This window comes from Somniosus microcephalus, chromosome 2 (genome assembly GCF_052327205.1).
Source record: "Somniosus microcephalus isolate GS21.2 chromosome 2, FLI_Smic_1.0, whole genome shotgun sequence".
Taxonomy (NCBI): Eukaryota; Metazoa; Chordata; class Chondrichthyes; order Squaliformes; family Somniosidae; genus Somniosus; species Somniosus microcephalus.
In genome coordinates this window covers 316887301-316904331 of record NC_140988.1, presented here as the reverse complement: position 1 = coordinate 316904331, position 17031 = coordinate 316887301, and the positions used below count along the sequence as shown (strand labels likewise).

General features: G+C 43.5%; 1 protein-coding gene across 1 annotated transcript; it reads left to right on the top strand.

The window, feature by feature from the left end:
• The first annotated feature begins 11462 nt into the window (after positions 1-11462).
• On the top strand, positions 11463-16823 carry rxfp3 (relaxin family peptide receptor 3). The gene has a single exon (XM_085974202.1). The coding sequence runs from the start codon at positions 11572-11574 to the stop codon at positions 12844-12846; it is 1275 nt and encodes a 424-aa protein (XP_085830328.1). The 5' UTR covers positions 11463-11571; the 3' UTR covers positions 12847-16823.
• Positions 16824-17031: the final 208 nt, after the last annotated feature.

The following is a 17031-nucleotide window of genomic DNA, read 5'->3' as shown; positions in this document are numbered from 1 at the left end:
CCAAAAACCTATCTATCTCAGCCTTGAATATACTCAAAGACTCAGCACCCACAGTCCTCTGGGGCAGAGAATTTCAAAGATTCACAACCCTCTGAGTATTCAAATTGGGTAGCTACTGTACTGAGCATCCTTGTGTCTGCAAGTGCAACTCTGAGCTCCCTGTGGCTTGCCACTTCAACTTGCTCTCCCGCTTCCAAACCAACTTTTTGTCGTACTTTGTTCCAATTTACAATGGGCAGGCGATCCGCTCAGACAGGTGATCAACACAAAAACTTACTGCAACATCTCATCTTTCACTTTGGAATCCTGAAGCTTTCTGTATATGTTTCGATAGGGTAGACGTAGAGAAGGTGTTTCCACTTATGGGGAGTCCAAAACCAGAGGGCATAAATATAAGATTGTCACTAATAAATCAGAAGGAATTCAGGAGGGAGAAACTTCTTTACCCAGAGAGTGGTTAGAAGGTGGAGCGGTTGAGGCAAATAACATAGATGCATTTAAGGGGCAGCTAGATAAGTACACGAAGGAGCAAGGAACAGAAGGATATGCTGATAGGGTTAGATGAAGTAAGGTGGGAGGAGGATCATGTGGAGCATAAACACCGACATAGACCAGTTGGGCCAATTGTTTCTGTGCTGTAAGTTCTATATAATTCTATGAAATTAGCAATTTCAAACTTTATTGACCTCACTCTGTTTTCCCAATCCACCTCCCACTTAATACGCTTACATTTGGTTTTCATCGACCACTTAGTTTTTCGAATGGATTTACAAGGTGACCTTTATATATAATCCAGCATTTAAAAAAAATCTCATTCCTGCTTTAAAAATAAACTATTCACAGACTATTAAGCACATTAACTGCTTCTTGGTAACCAAAGCTTACATACCTGATTCTTGACTGCTTTATATGTCTTAATTTCAGTTCTGATGAAAGTTCCTTTTAGTTATTTGGCTATCTGACAAATAAAAAAACTATCACAATGTTAAATAACAACAGAAAATGCTGGAAAAACTCAGCAGGCCAGGCAACATCCGTGGAGAGAAATTAGAGTTGACGTTTCGGGTATAACCCTTTTTATCACAATGTTAAGGAGTCTACAAAGTAAACTACTGAGAATTGCACACAGGTAGAGTTTGTATTTGTCTGGTACAGAGTGCCCACCCACTCCCCATATAGACACACCACACTTATGTCCAGAGAGCTTAGACACAGGTTGGACGAGCCAACACCGAGGGGCCACTCAGTGAGGTTGGAATCAATAGCAGGGACAAATGCTATAATATAGTACTTTGGCCATCGACCAACAAATCTCACTGATTAGTCTACTGTTCAAGATGGTGAGTAGCATGTACCAGGTGAGTTCACGAGCAACATACTAGGTGGAATTTTAATTGGGAGCAGGATTCATAGAAACATAGAAACATAGAAGATAGGAGCAGGAGTAGGCCATTTGGCCCCTCGAGCCTGCTCTGCCATTTAATGAGATCATGGCTGATCATCCAAATTCAGTACCCTGTCCCGACTTTCTCCCCATATCCCTTGATCCCTTTAGTCCTAAGAAATATATCTAACTCCTTCTTGAATATATTTAATGAATTGGCCTCAACTGCCTTCTGTGGTAGAGAATTCCACAGGTTCACCACTCTCTCTGGGTGAAGAAATTCCTCCTCATCTCTGTCCTAAATGGCTTACCCCTTAACTTTAGACTGTGACCCCTGGTTTTGGACTCCCCGACCACCGGGAACAACCTTCCTGCATTTAGTCTGTCTAGTCCTGTTAGAATTTTATAAGTTTCAATGAGATCCTCTCTCATTCTTCTAAACTCCAGTGAATATAAGCCCAATCGACCCAATCTCTCCTCATATGTCATTCCTGCCATCCCAGGTATCAGTCTGGTGAATCTTCACTGCACTCCCTCCATGGCAAGAACATCCTTCCTCAGATAAGATGACCAAAGCTGCACACAATACTCAAGATGTGGTCTCACCAAGGCCCTGTACAACTGCAGCAAGACATCCTTGCTCCTGTACTCAAATCCTCTGGCTATGAAGGCCAACATACCATTTGCCTTCTTAACCGCCTGCTGCACCTGCATGCTTACCTTCACACCCAAGTCTTGTTGCACTTCCCCTTCTCCCAATCTATTGCCGTTCAGATAATAATCTGCCTTTCTGTTTTTGCCACCAAAGTGGATAACCTCGCATTTATCCACATTATACTGCATCTGCCATGCATCTGCCCAATCACCCAACCTGTCCAAATCATACTGGAGTTTCTCGGCATCCTCCTCACAGCACACATGCCCACCCAGCTTTGTGTCATCTGCAAACTTGGAGATATTACACCTAGTTCCCTTGTCTAGATCATTAATATATATTGTGAATAGCTGGGGTCCTAGCACCAATCCCTGCGGTACCCCACTAGTCACTGCCTGCCACTCGGAGAAAGACCTTTTTATTCCAACTCTTTGCTTTCTGTCTGCCAACCAGTTCTCTCAGTACCTTACCCCCAATCCCATGTGCTTTAACTTTACACGTTAATCTCTTATGCGGGACCTTATCGAAAGCCTTCTGAAAGCCCAAATACACCACATCCACTGGGTCTCCCTTATCTATTCTACCAGTTACATCCTCAAAAAATTCCAGTAGTTTAGTCAAGCATGATTTACCTTTTGTAAATCCATGTTGACTTTGTCCGATCCTGTCACTGTTTTCCAAGTGCTCTGCTATTATATTTTTTATAATGGACTCTAGCAGTTTCCCCACTAACGATGTCAGGCTTACCGGTCTGTAATTCCCCATTTTCGCTCTACCACCTTTTTTGAATAGTGGGATTACATTAGCTACCCTCCAATCCATGGGAACTGTTCCAGCATCTATAGAATTTTGGAAGATGACAAGCAATGCATCTACTATTTCTAGGGCCACTTCAGGTGGGCAGGGGGCGGGTTGAGTGCCAAATGTGGTTGATGTCGGCAGCATGAGACCCAGGCGATCTTAACTCTTGTGCCTCATCTGCATGCCGCTGCTCAGCCCCGTCCAAAATGGAAGGAAGGCGACAGCTGGCCAGTTGGCGGAAATCCTGGCAGCAGATGACCACCAGCTGGCAACAAACGAAGGCTCACCGACAAGAAGCTAAGTCACAGGGAAGGGGCTTGGAGGGGGTCTCCATGGAGGAAGGATGCAGCCCAAGGCAGCAGAGCCCAAAGGAGGACTCCTGCTCCCCTGGCCCCACAAGGAAAGTAATTTTAAAAATTGCCTTAAATTGGTCTCTACTGGTCTCACACCCTCTTCTCGCTGTCTTCAATTGGTGGGAAAGCCGCAGCGGTTTCCCTGCTCAGGCCAGAGTTAAAATTGCAGTCAGGGTGATGTCATCTGCATATTTAAAGAAGCAGCACGCTGGCTACAGGCGGTTGCTTTTGTCACTTGCTCAGATGAGTAGGGTAAAGTGGAAGACGGCGGGAACCAGGTGGGACATCGGCGGGTAGTTTACCCAATCAATTTTAACTACAGGTCGGGATAAAATTGCAGCACCACAGTACCATCAGAAATGCCTAAAATATGGTTCAACACAAAAACATCAAGCATGATAAATGTTTTGACAAAAGGTCATCGACCTGAAACATTAACTCTGTTTCTCTCTCCATAGATGCTGCCTGACCTGCTGAGGATTCCCAGTATTTTCTGTTTTAATTTATGATAAATGCTAATAGTGCCTCACTCCTCTTTCAAATGAATTTTGGTGAATCTTAAAGCTGAAGGGTACCTACTGAATAAAAACCAAATCCAAAATTTGGCCACATACTGCCATAGCTTCCAACTTCTTCATGAGGGCCACATGAGACAATAGGTTGAAAACCTTATGAAAACTGATGAAAGTGAATGGAGGTGGCTTCCCTTCAGTTTTACAATGCTCCACAAGTTCACACAAAGCCACAGCCTGCCCTATACATTCCTAATGAGAGTGAAATCCAACCTGTTTCTTTCTGATTAACCTGACAGCCCTCCTTTATGGGAATAGAAATCTAACTGCAGTCTGGAACATTAATGGTATGTATACCTTAAACAGAGTCCCATTCACTAGCCTCAGAAGGGAGCTCCAAGGCAAGTTGATAGTTCCTGACTATTTTCTCCAAGATCATTGACACCCCGACCCCCCATCCCCCCCTTGCCATTAGTTAGGTAATAATCCCTCCCACTAAATTGTTACATTAAAATATGCTATCTGTGAAGCACACTCCACAATTTTCCAAACTCAATATGATTAATGCTGTATGACTAATACTGTATTAGTACACAGAGAGCAAACTTGGTGCTTTCTACAGCTCCCAAGAAGCCCCTCACAATCTTTATTTGCAGAGCACTGGACTTGTTAGTCATTTGCACTAACCCAGAGGAACCCTGTTGACCATAATTGAAGACACAATTGAGCCAATAGGAAAACAATTTAGGATCATTTTTGTGTAATTGCACGCCCAACCCACTAATCACCATCAACGACAACAACTTGTTTTTTTAAATTTGTTTTTATGGGATGTGGGCGTCGCTGGCAAGGCCAGCACTTATTGCCCATCCCTAATTGCCCTTGAGAAGGTGGTGGTGAGCTGCCGCCTTCTTGAACCGCTGCAGTCCGTGTGGTGAAGGTACTCCCACAGTGCTGTTAGGTAGGGAGTTCCAGGATTTTGACCCAGCGACGATGAAGGATCGGCGATATACTTCTAAGTCAGGATGATGTGTGACTTGGAGGGGAACTTGGAGGTGGTAGTGTTCCCATGCATCTGCTGCCCTTGTTTTTCTAGGTGGAAGAGGTCGCGAGTTTGGGAGGTGCTGCCGAAGAAGTCTTGGCGAGTTGCTGCAGTGCATCTTGTAGATGGTACACACTGCAGCCACGGTATGCCGGTGGTGGAAGAAGTGAATGATTAAGGTGGTAGAGGGGATGCCAATCAAGAGGGCTGCTTTGTCCTGGATGGTGTCGAGCTTCTTGAGTGTTGTTGGAGCTGCACTCATCCAGGCAAGTGGAGAGTATTCCATCACACTCCTTACTTGTGCTTTGTAGATGGTGGAAAGGCTTTGGGGAGTCAGGAGGTGAGACACTCGCCACAGAATACCCAGCCTCTGACCTGCTCTTGTTGCCACAGTATTTATGTGGCTGGTCCAGTTAAGTTTCTGATCAATGGTGACCCCCAGTATGTTGATGGTGGGGGATTTGGTGATGGTAATGCCATTGCATGTCAGGGGGTGGTGGTTAGACTCTCGCTTGTTGGAGATAGTCATTGCCTGGCACTTGTGTGGTGCGAATGTTACTTTCTATTTATATAACAGCTTTAACATAGTAAAACATTTCAAGGCGCTTCACAGGAATGTTATCAGGCAGAATTTGATACTGAGCCACATAAGGAGATATTAGGATACGTGACCAAAAGCTTGATCAAAGAGGTAAGTTATAAAGAGAATCTTAAAGGTGTAGAGAGAGGTAGAGAGGCAGAGAGGTTTAGGGTTGGAATTCCAGAGCTCAGTGCCTTCATCAACCTAATAACCCTGCTGGCCTGATGACTCAGTGTATCATAAATTACTTTTGCAGGCCTTTTTTATTGCACTGATGTGACTTCAAGTACCTCTTTAAATACCTACTGTTTTTTCCTCACAGCTCTCCTTTGCTTAGCTGTTATTTTACCAGCCATGCTAACCAGGACAGTGGATGACCAACAAGTCTGCTTGAACTTCAGTTTATTTATGACTTCAGAGAAATCATTGGCTATATCATCTGCCATCAAGTACATTCTATCAGCGGTCAAACACACGCATGCGCACAGTCCCAGACTTCACGGTCATCAATATTCTTCTTGTAACTGAACACGTTGGCCTGATCACTCATATCTTGGATGTGTAAGCAACCGTGACATGGCAGTCACATTTGTTGACAGGACAGCATCTTTACCAAGACAACTAAGATCTGCCCTCTTATCGGAGAAGAGCATATGCCTGAAAAATTAGCCTGTGTTTTTCTTTCCAGAAAATGACAAACATGCAGTGTATTTCCAGCATTTTCTGTGTATTTTTTTTAAATGTTTCACTGGCTATTAAACCTGTTAGCTTTCTCCTTGTTATAATAGTTAGTGCACCAGACTCTTGCCTTTTATCTGTTACAGCCCCTTTTCTCTCTAGCTTGGTCAGTCCCATAAAGGAACTCTCCTGTCTTCATGTTTTGTTTCTGATGAAGAGTCTCCCCCTGAAATGATGACCGGTTTTTCTCATTCTCAGATGTTGATGTATCTTTTTTTTAACTGTTCATGGGATGTGGGCATCGCTGGCAAGGCCAGATTTATTATCCATCCCTAATTGCCCTTGAAATGGTGGTGGTGAGCCACCTTCTTGAACTGCTGCAGTCCATGTGGTGTAGGTACTCCCACAGTGCTGTTAGATGGTACACACTGCAGCCAAGGTACGCTGGTGGTGGAGGGAGTGAATGTTTAAGGTGGTGGATGGGGTGCCAATCAAGCGGGCTGCTTTGTCCTGAATGGTGTCAAGCTTCTTGAGTGTTGTTGGAGCTGCACTCATCCAGGCAAGTGGAGAGTATTCCATCACACTCCTTACTTGTACCTTGTAGATGGTGGAAAAGCTTTGGGGAGTCAGGAGGTGAGACACTCACTGCAGAATACCTAGCCTCTAACCTGCTCTTGTTGCCACAGTATTTTTGTGGATGGTCCAGTTAAGTTTCTGGTCAATGGTGACGCCCAGGATGTTGATGGTGGGGGATTCAGCGATGGTAATGCAGTTGAATGTCAAGGGGCGGTGGTTAGACTCTTGCTTGTTGGAGTGAGTCATTGCCTGGCACTTGTGTGGCATGAATGTTACCTGCCACTTATCAGCGCAAGCATGAACGTCGTCCAGGTCTTGTTGCATGTGGGCATGGACTGCTTCATTATCTGAGGAGTTGTGAATGGCACTGAATACTATGCAGTCATCAGCAAACATCCCCATTTCTGTTGGAGGAAAGATCATTGATGAAGCAGCTGAAGATGGTTGGGCCTAGGACATTGCCCTGAGGAACTCCTGCACCAATGTCCTGGGGCTGTGATGATTGACCTTCAATCACCACAACCATCTTCCTTTGTGCTAGATATGACTCCAGCCAGTGGAGTGTTTTCCCCCTGATTCCCATTGACTTCAGTTTTACTAGGGCTCCTTGATGCCACACTTGGTCAAATGCTGCCTTGATGTCAAGGGCAGTCACTCGCATGTCACCTCTGGAATTCAACGCCTTTGTCCATGTTTGGACCAAGGCTGTAATGAGGTCGTGAGCCGAGTTGTCTTGGTGGAACCCAAACTAGTCTTCAGTGAGCAGGTTATTGGTGAGCAAATGCCGCTTGATAGCACTGTCGATGACACATTCCATCACTTTGCTGATGATTGAGAGTAGACTGCTGGGGTTGTAATTGGCTGGATTGGTTTTGTCCTGCTTTTTGTGGACAGGACCTACCTGGGCAGTTTTCCACATTGTCAGATAGATGTCAGTATTGTAGCTGTACTGGAATAGCTTGGCTAGAGGTGCAGCTAGTTCTGGAGCACAAGTCTTCAGCACGATAGCCGTGATGTTGTCAGGGCCCATAGACTTTGCTCTATCCAGTGCGCTGAGCTGTTTCTTGATATCACGTGGAGTGAATCAAAGTGGCTGAAGACTGGCTTCTGTGATGGTGGGGACCTCAGGAGGAGGCCGATATGGATCATCCACTCGGCACTTCTGGCTGAAGATGGATGCACCCATCTGCTGTGTATTTCCAGCATTTCCTACTTTTAGTTCAGATTTGTAGGTTTTTTTTCTTTCAGAGAGATAGATGTTGTGCAGTCAGTGCAGTTAGTTTTAGTTGTTTCCAGTAGCTGCCTGACTGATAGAAGGAATGATGACTTTAAAAGTAAATGGCAGTGAGGCATCCATCCTCGCTTTGTGTTCTGAAGTCATCCTTTCTGCTGACTCCTTCCTTTGCAGCTAAACCAATGCATTCATCCACAGAGTATTTCCTGTTAATATTATACATCAATGTAGCTTCTGCCCCTACTCAAAGTCAGTACTGACCCTCTTCCCCATTTTAATCCTGAAAATGTATTGAACCTCCCCCCCCCCCATTACCTCTTACACAAGGCTGCAGTTCTAATCCTCTGAGATTATTGTAGCCCATGTTAACACTCAGATAAATTGGATGGCTGACTGGTTTTTCCATTAACTCTGAAGGCTATAGTTCTAACCATAACTCTGAGACATCACTGCAGTTTTGGGTAACTCATTATAGAACAGATATCAGAGCTATGGAAAATATGCAACACAGGAACATAAGATTGATACCAATGGCTTAAATTTCCTCCACTCTCTGGTTTGGGAAAGCGATGGTAAAAGTGGGAAAAATTGGGCATTAAAGCCTACTATGACCTCACCAACATGATCTCAAATCCTGTCACCCACTTTGCCAGGTTTGCCACTGGTTACTCCTTTTCCACCCGCCATATGCAAGTGGCGGGGTACCAGATTTTCTTGGTAACCATCAATGTTACTATCGCTTCTCAGGATCACAATATTGAACGTGGAAGCAGGCTCCAGGGTACAGTGGTAATGGTCATGATGTCCCCGAATGGAGGGAGAGGGCTTCCTCTCATTCGAATCTAGCATCCATATGGATCTTGATCTCTGTTGAAGTCTACAAGGCAGCAATTCCCTGATCTTCAAGACTTTTCTGCTGCTTTAAATACCCAGCCACCTCTTCTGGTGCTGCATTAGTGGTCCTACTGAAACACTGCTAAGACTTTGTGGCTTCCTCTTGGAGCCCACAGTGCAAGTAATAGGGTCGGGGTTGTGGTGGTGCAGTAGAATGACCCAGGCCTGGGCCTCACTTGCGCCTTAAGAGGGCACCACAGCTGAGTGTATCCGGTCCCTTACCTGTTGTCTGTACATGCACTCTTCTTCTTCTTAGGCAGTCCCTCGGAACCGAGGATGACTTGCTTCCACATTGAAAATGAGTTCTCAGATGACTGATGAGTCCAATTCGGGACCTACAGTCCCTGTCACAGGTGGGGCAGACGATGGTTGAAGGGGCGGGTGGGTGGGGTGCCCTGGTTGACGTGCGCTCCTTGTGCTGCTTGCGCTTGGCTTCCGCTTGCTCCCAGCGGAGAGACTCGAGGTGTTCGGCGCCTTCCCGGATGCTTCTGTAGTGCATGCACTCTCCTGGTTAGCAATGGTGTGAAGGATCTCCTCCCGAACACAGGGACACTAAGGCCAATTGCAGCGCTGCCGTCATCCCAACTGAGATCAGTAATGCTGCAGGACAACACTGCCCCCTCTCTAGTAATCCTGGCACAAAGCTGCAACTGCTCGCTTCCAGATCTTCCCATCCCTTTTCACTTTAATGATTTCCTTTGACTTTATTCTTTCCTTTGATTTTTGTAATCACTCACCTTTCTTCCTTTCTCTGCTCTTTGTGTTTGATTTCCTGTCCCATGTTTTGTTTGCTTCTCTTTGTTTGATTCTGTGAAAGGGTGTCCTCGGGAATTAACCCTGCTCTCTCAGCAAGAGTGATTGTAGCGCAGCGCTCAACTGAAATCGTGCAGGAAACTGACCTCAATGTATTCTAAAGTACTGCATCATCAGTATATTGATCTGAACCCATTCCTTCTCTGCGCGATTTTATAAAACGAGAAACCCCGTCACAAAGTAGAAACACTTTTCAAAACAGAAATCCATATAGAAAGTATTATAAAACCGATCCTATAGAAAGCAAGGGCCCCGTATAAAATAATGAAATATCCTGACAAAAACCTTATAGAAAAAAAAGCTTTAGAAAGCAAATATCTTGAATAAGGAACCGTGTCTCCATAAAGCAAGCTCCCTATAAATGAAAACATATGGAACAAAATCCCTTCAGAAAGTCAATATGGAAAGTGGACCCAAAAATAAAGATTGTATAAACCCAGTAAGACGGAGTCTGGATTAAGAATTCGTGTTTAAAGGGCATTATGTTAAACAGTTCTGATGAAAGGTTAACTCTGTTTCTCTCTCCAAAGATACTGCCTGACCTGCTTGAGTGGTTCCAGCATTTTCTGTTTTCATTTTAAGTGTCCCAACACCCACAGTATTTTGCTTTTGTTTTCTGTTAAATTGATCTTGTTTTAAACAAAGACCCTGTAGAAAGCACGTCTGTAAATCAGTGATCCTCATTTTTTTAAAAAGCGGCCGCTGCAGTTCTGGGTTGTAGAGACTTAAGAGAATAGCAATTAAAATCTCTCGCTCACTCTAGCTCTGTTCGTTAATGTGGTGACAAATGGTCAGCCCGGATTCAGTGCTGTCAGTTCCCGGAGACACGCTCTGAACATCCACCTGTCTGTTCTCGCTCCAGGTGCTGACTGGCCTGCTGGGTGTTTGCCTCACGTTCTGTTCTTGTTGTAGTCTTGTGTTTGTGTTGCCCCAGTACATGGCCTGGTGCCTTTCCGCTCACTCTCTCGCAACAATGAGGGAAGCATTTAATTCAGTGCAAATACAATAAGGACGGGGGGAAATAAATGAGAAGTGAACATTAATCGCTGATACCAGTGTTCAGATGATAGGCGATACTGACCACGTTTTATTGCTAAATCCAGTACAGGATTCACTTAGCGGGCATCAAAACAACAACAACTCGCATTTAGATAGCAAAGCACGAATCGCAAGTTGGAGCAAGATAGGCAGCCTAAAAGATTTTAGACTCTCTGGGAAAGCCAAGAACAAGTAAACGAAACAAAGTGGAATAGTATGAGGAAAACGATTAAAATATATCTGTATCCAAACGGATCTATTGCCGTATATGTTAATAATACGGTCAGCGCTGCCAGTTCCCGTGGACACGCTCCAAAATCTCAGATACACGGGGCTGCACCGAGTCCAGTGACGCTGCTGTGAAGGGTCCCGGTCTCGTGTCGTTTGTACAAATGTAATTGACATTTCAAATACGAAATAGGACAGGTCTGCTTCTGCTGTTTGCAGTTAAATCATTTTAAAATGTATTAATTAAGCGCCCAAAATATTTATTGACCACCCATTGATTCCGATCTATTATATAATCGCTAGTCGAGTATATAACCCTAGCCTGAAAGGTGAAGCCAATCGTGACAAAGTGATGCTTCAGTTTTAAAGGGATCCAGGCAAAGCGGCTGCAATAGCACTGATCAATTTCCCTATTACTGGTTCGATGTCACTGTGCTGCACTCACTGAGATGTACATTGGCCGAAGCTTAACATTAGCGGTGCCGTGTCTTTCGAAAGGAAGACTGAAGTTGTAAAGATGGATTTTTTCATTCATATAATACCGTGTAACCAGGGAAGTACAAAAACAACCTGACATCCCACCTATTGGAAAGCCCAATGCCGTGCACGCATGCGCCGAACCGAGCTTCTTACTTGCTGGCGTAATTTGACGAAGGCTAAGGATGAGATATAAAGATGTGTCCTGCTGGCTTGTTGGGTACTTTCCGGTTGGAGACGGTCCCAAGGAAAAGGATTTAAAGGAAAAGCGATCGGCGCCTCAAGCCCAATGAATTAGACCATGGGATGGATGTCAGTTTCACCCCAAGCAACCACTCTGCCGCTTTAGAAGTAGCCATGGAAGACAGGGACAGAAAGGAGATACTTCCCAATTTCCTTCTTGAGAAACTTTTTGTGTTCAACAAAACCAACCAGTCCCTGAACGAGTTGGTGAAGTATTTGGACGTGGATGAGCAGGGCATCATTGGAGACGGCTCTGCCGCCGTGCGCATCACCATCTCCATAGTTTACTCGGTGGTCTGCACTCTGGGGCTGGTTGGCAACGTGCTGGTGCTCTACCTCATGAAGAGCAGGCAAGGGTGGAAGAAATCCTCCATTAACCTGTTCGTGACCAGCCTGGCACTGACGGATTTTCAGTTCGTCTTGACCCTTCCCTTCTGGGCGGTGGACACTGCTCTGGACTTCAGCTGGCCCTTTGGGAAGGTCATGTGCAAGATTGTCTCCTCGGTGACGGTCATGAACATGTACGCCAGCGTGTTCTTCCTGACCGCCATGAGCATTGCGAGGTATTGGTCAGTGGCGTCGGCACTGAAGCCCAAGAGGAGATTTTCCGGCTGCTCCGCCAAATGGATATGTATCCTGATCTGGGTTTCGGCAATCTTGGCTACCATTCCCCACGCCGTGTTTTCCACAACCTCTTCATACTCCAACGAGGAGTTCTGCCTGCTGAGGTTTCCAGATCAGAACGGCTCTGGCCAATTCTGGCTCGGCCTGTACCAGATCCAAAAGTTCCTGTTGGGTTTCGTTATTCCTCTTGTCATCATCACAGTGTGCTACTTGCTCCTTCTGCGTTACGTTACAAACAAGAACGTCAGCAGCTGCAGCACCAAGAGGAGGTCCAAGGTGACCAAATCCGTCACGATCGTTGTCCTTTCATTCTTTCTCTGCTGGCTTCCCAACCAGGCCTTGACCTTCTGGGGCGTCCTGGTCAAGCTCAACGTCGTTCACTTCAGCTACGAGTACTACACCACCCAGTCCTACATCTTCCCCATAACCGTCTGCCTGGCGCACACTAACAGCTGCTTGAACCCTATTCTGTACTGCCTGATGAGGAGAGAGTTCCGGAAGGCGTTGAAGGGCATGTTTTGGAGGATGACCTCCCCAACCATTATACACATGCGCCCCTTCACAGCTACCACGAAGCCAGAAGATGATCAGAGACATGGCATAATTCAGATAAACCCAGTGCCGCCAGATATTTTGTACTACCCCCCAGGGGTTGTGATGTACAATAATCGATATGACATCTTGCCCGCCAACTCTACGGAACGCCGATATTAGAAGTCCCTTAGTGGGACGGGTTAATTTGCTCAGTTTTTCAGAGGGACGATATTTTGTGTTTCTAATATCATTGTAAATGGATGATTTCGTGTAAGTCTGCGTCGGTTTCATGTTTACACCTGTTAACTCACAAATGCCAATTTGTTGTCGTTTTGCCATTCTAGTCCAATTGTTTATCGAGACGAGTTTACCGTATTTGTTCATCGTTATGCAGTTCAAACCGCAGCAGTGCCAATTCCCAACTCAGAAGTTACTTTAGGGGTAAGATTCCATTTTACAAAGATTTGCTTGTCCGGTCAAATTATTTACACGGAATCAGCTGAGCAGCGGATATCCGCGCACTGGGACCGAATTAATAGCAAAACTACCCGTCAAAAGTCACTGAATGTAAACACAAATCACATTTTGTGAAACTATTGTAAAATAGTACCAGAAATCAGGTCGAGGTCAAGTACAGCTCTTTTAGCATCAAACCCCACGAAATAAGATACTCAAGCTTTTGTTTAAATATATACAATATTGTACGATGGAAGCATTGATTTCGTTTTCTTAAAAAAATAGTTTTTAACATTCACAACGAAAGGCAATAATAATAGGAAAAGTAATTTAACAAACTCAACTTATCTATGTTTATCTTAACTTAACAAATTGATCAGAAAATAACTCAATTTTTTCTACATAACCATGTACAATTTCTACATAACTACATAACAAATTGGGCAGCGGGAGAAACAATAGCATCAATGTGATTCTAACGGCCCTGCTATAGTCATGCACAGAATCGTTTTCAACTTGTGTTCTAAATTGCAGTTTATCCTTGGCGTGCCTTTCCTTTCCGCTCTTCCTCCCTTTTCAGTTCGAGACCCATCAAACTATATTTATTACAATATTCTCACTCTTTAAAAAAAACAATTCGCCTTTCGCATATAAGATGATAGATGTTATCTGAACCTCCCCAAACTGTGGAGCTTCTGGCACAGTGATATGGTTATGACTCGGTATTCAATTTTACTTAACAATAATATTCTGTAGAACCGATATAATAATTACCATTAATTTAAAAACACCGAACTTTAGATATACTAATATGGGCAACATGTTTGGTAGAAGTTAACTTTTGTACTCTGAATCTGCATATATAAGTCACTTGTTCGTAATACTGTATTCCACTCATTTAAGCTTTAGTTCTTGCTATTTCTGGGATTCTGGTACATACATATGAATTCATTTTGCGGTTAATAATAATACCGTACCTCTCATACGGAATGTAGTGTAAGTGCCAAAACTAAAGATTCAGGGCGTTATTACACAACTGCAATTGCTTTCATATCACCAGTTTTGGCACTCATACTTTTCAAATTAAAGCTATGAAACAAAATCATATTAAAAACATTGAGTGTAATATATTATTAACTACATGGAAGATTATAGTGCTAAATACTTTATTAATTTAGCAATGTTATACTACCTCTTTTGCATTGATGCAAAACAGTTTCAGATATGCATTGGCACATAAGTGGTAGTATAATTCAGGAGTCAGGTTGGCAATCTGACTGTGAAGGCATTAACTGCTCCAGGATATACTCTTACATAGCTTGAGCTTCACACTGGTTAGAGTAGAACTGCAGACAAAAAGTAGCATTATACTATGAATCATAGAAGCATACAACACAGAAAGAGGCCATTCGGCCCATTGTGCCTGTACCAGCTCTTTGTGCCGGCTCTTTGTAAGACCTAACCAGTTAGTCCCACTCCCCTGCTCTTTCCCCATAACCCTGCAATTTTTTTCCTTTTCAAGTATGTATATATTTAATTTGAAGTCAGTTGTTCTTTAATGCATTATATATCAAAATGAGGTTTTTTGAACGCTGCAGTTAGTCTACCACTTTCGTATTGATATAAATTAGTTTTTGGGTGCATGTTGATGTCAAAGCACCAGTATAACTCCAGAATCTGGACCCAATCTGAATCCAGAATGCAGTATGCCAAGCAATGTGAAACCTTCTCCAGGCAACTGTCTCACGTTACTTAGGCTTAGCACCAGATGAATAATCACTTCACACAGTGTGAAGTGAATCTTAAAAATATGCTCATGCTATCCATTTAACCTCCTAGCCACTTTATAAACTTAGAATTGAGCCATTTTAATGGTACAGAAAAATAGATGCTCCCTTCTGCACTTTCCTAACATTAAAAAAATGTTTCTGGTGAAGTAGAGCATATTATAAGAAATACACAGAGCTCTCCTGGTATGCAGAGAGTAACTTGCAGCCCATGGTATATTTCCACGCTTGCCCTCTGTGAACCAGGCCAGTAGTGCAGTATAACTGCAGCCTAAGACTAGTGCTTAAAGCAAAAAAAAACTCACCTTTATATAGCGCCTTTTAGTTAAACTTCTAAAGGCGCTTCACAGGAGCATTATCAGACAAAATTTAACACCGAGCCACATAAGGAGATATTAGCATAGGTGACCAAAAGCTTGGTCAAAGAGATAGGTTTTAAGGAGCATTTTAAAGGAGGAGACAGAGGTAGCAAAGTAGAGAGGTTTAATGAGGGAATTCCAGAGCTCAGGGCTTAGACAGCTGAAGACACGGCTGCCAATGGTGAGCAATGAAAATCAGGGATGTGCAAGAGGCAGAATTAGAGGGAAACAGAGTTCTCAAAGTGTTGTAGGACTGGTGGAAATTACAGAGATAGGGAGGGGCGAGGTCATGGAGGGATTTGAACAAAAAAATGGGAATTTTAAATTTGAGACGTTGCTGGACTGGGAGCCAATGTAGGTCAGCGAGCACAGTGGTTATGGGTGAATGGGATTTGGTGAGGTTTAGGATATGGGCAGCAGAGTTTTGGATGAGCTCTAGTTTACAGAAGGTGGAAGAGGGGCGGTCGGCCAGGAAAGCATAAAAAGCTGTTAATTGACAGGAAGAAATAGTTTTACTAACAAAAATAACAGGTTCTGCTGTGCAGACCAAAAGCAGTTTAAACACATATATATAAAATATATCATAAAGATGTTTCTAATTTCAATGCAGACACGGCACCAGAATTTTTTTTTAAATGTTAGGGAAGTGCAGAAGGGAATGTTCAAACTGCAGGCATGATAGTTCAGAACATTATAATTAATCTTAGTACCCTTGGATAAGGTTGGGGAAAGAAACAACAAGCTTCACTGACTTATCATTACTATCCAATGTTTCTTCCTGAACGGTGTGCTCATGGATATTGGGTGAAGACAGGTGTAGTATCCTTCATGGTTCGGCAGCCTGCCACATTCACTGTCTATGTTAATATATGAAGAATATTACTACTTGCTTGACATACCAAAGGGTAGTAAGCACCCATAGATCTATACTTAGCAAGTGTCAGTAGCTTTAAGAGAGCAGAGGAGACATTTATTTTATTATAAAAGTTATGAAACACTTGGGGTCAATTTTAACTTAACATGCCCATCGGAAAACCCAAGGGCTCGGGTGCAATGCTGGTTTTACACCCCGCCCAATTTTACTTTCCGTTGATGTCAATGGAGAGTAATATACGGTGGGATGTAAAACTGGCGTTGCACCCAATCCCATGGGTTTCCCTGATGGCGAGTTACGTTATAATTACCCCCACTAGAAGTGTTCTGATGGTATCATAAATCAAAATGTGAAAGAATGTGCCCAGAACTTTGGGTCTCCACGGGTGAGTACGCACGGGGTACTCACCTGTAAGCCCAATGGAAGTGCCGGTTTCCTGCATGCACTGCGCATGCGCGGGAAACCGGCACTTCCGTTCCCCTGAAAGAAGGGGTTCAGATTTCGAACGCGTGCGCATCAAACTTACGTTTTTTTTTACAGGTTTTCCTGGGAGGGTAAATCTCCAGAAGTTACACATTTAAAAAGCAGGCGTAAGGCCTGCTTCTTACAAGGTAAGTGGTGAATTAATTAAAATTAAAACATTTTTCCCACAGGTTTATTATTTTTAAATACTGTAAAGAAAGGTAAGTTTATTTTTAGCCCCGTTAGAAAATAAAATTATTTTTTCCAAAAATTTTAAATTATTGTTTAAAATAGTTATTTCATGTAATTTATAGTTTATTTTAAAAATGTGATGGTTTTTAAAAATTTATTTGAAGATTTAGTGATGTTTTGGGGCCCGTAGTATTTCTAAGTTTTGACAGCTCTTCCTGTCAATCTTATGAATGGG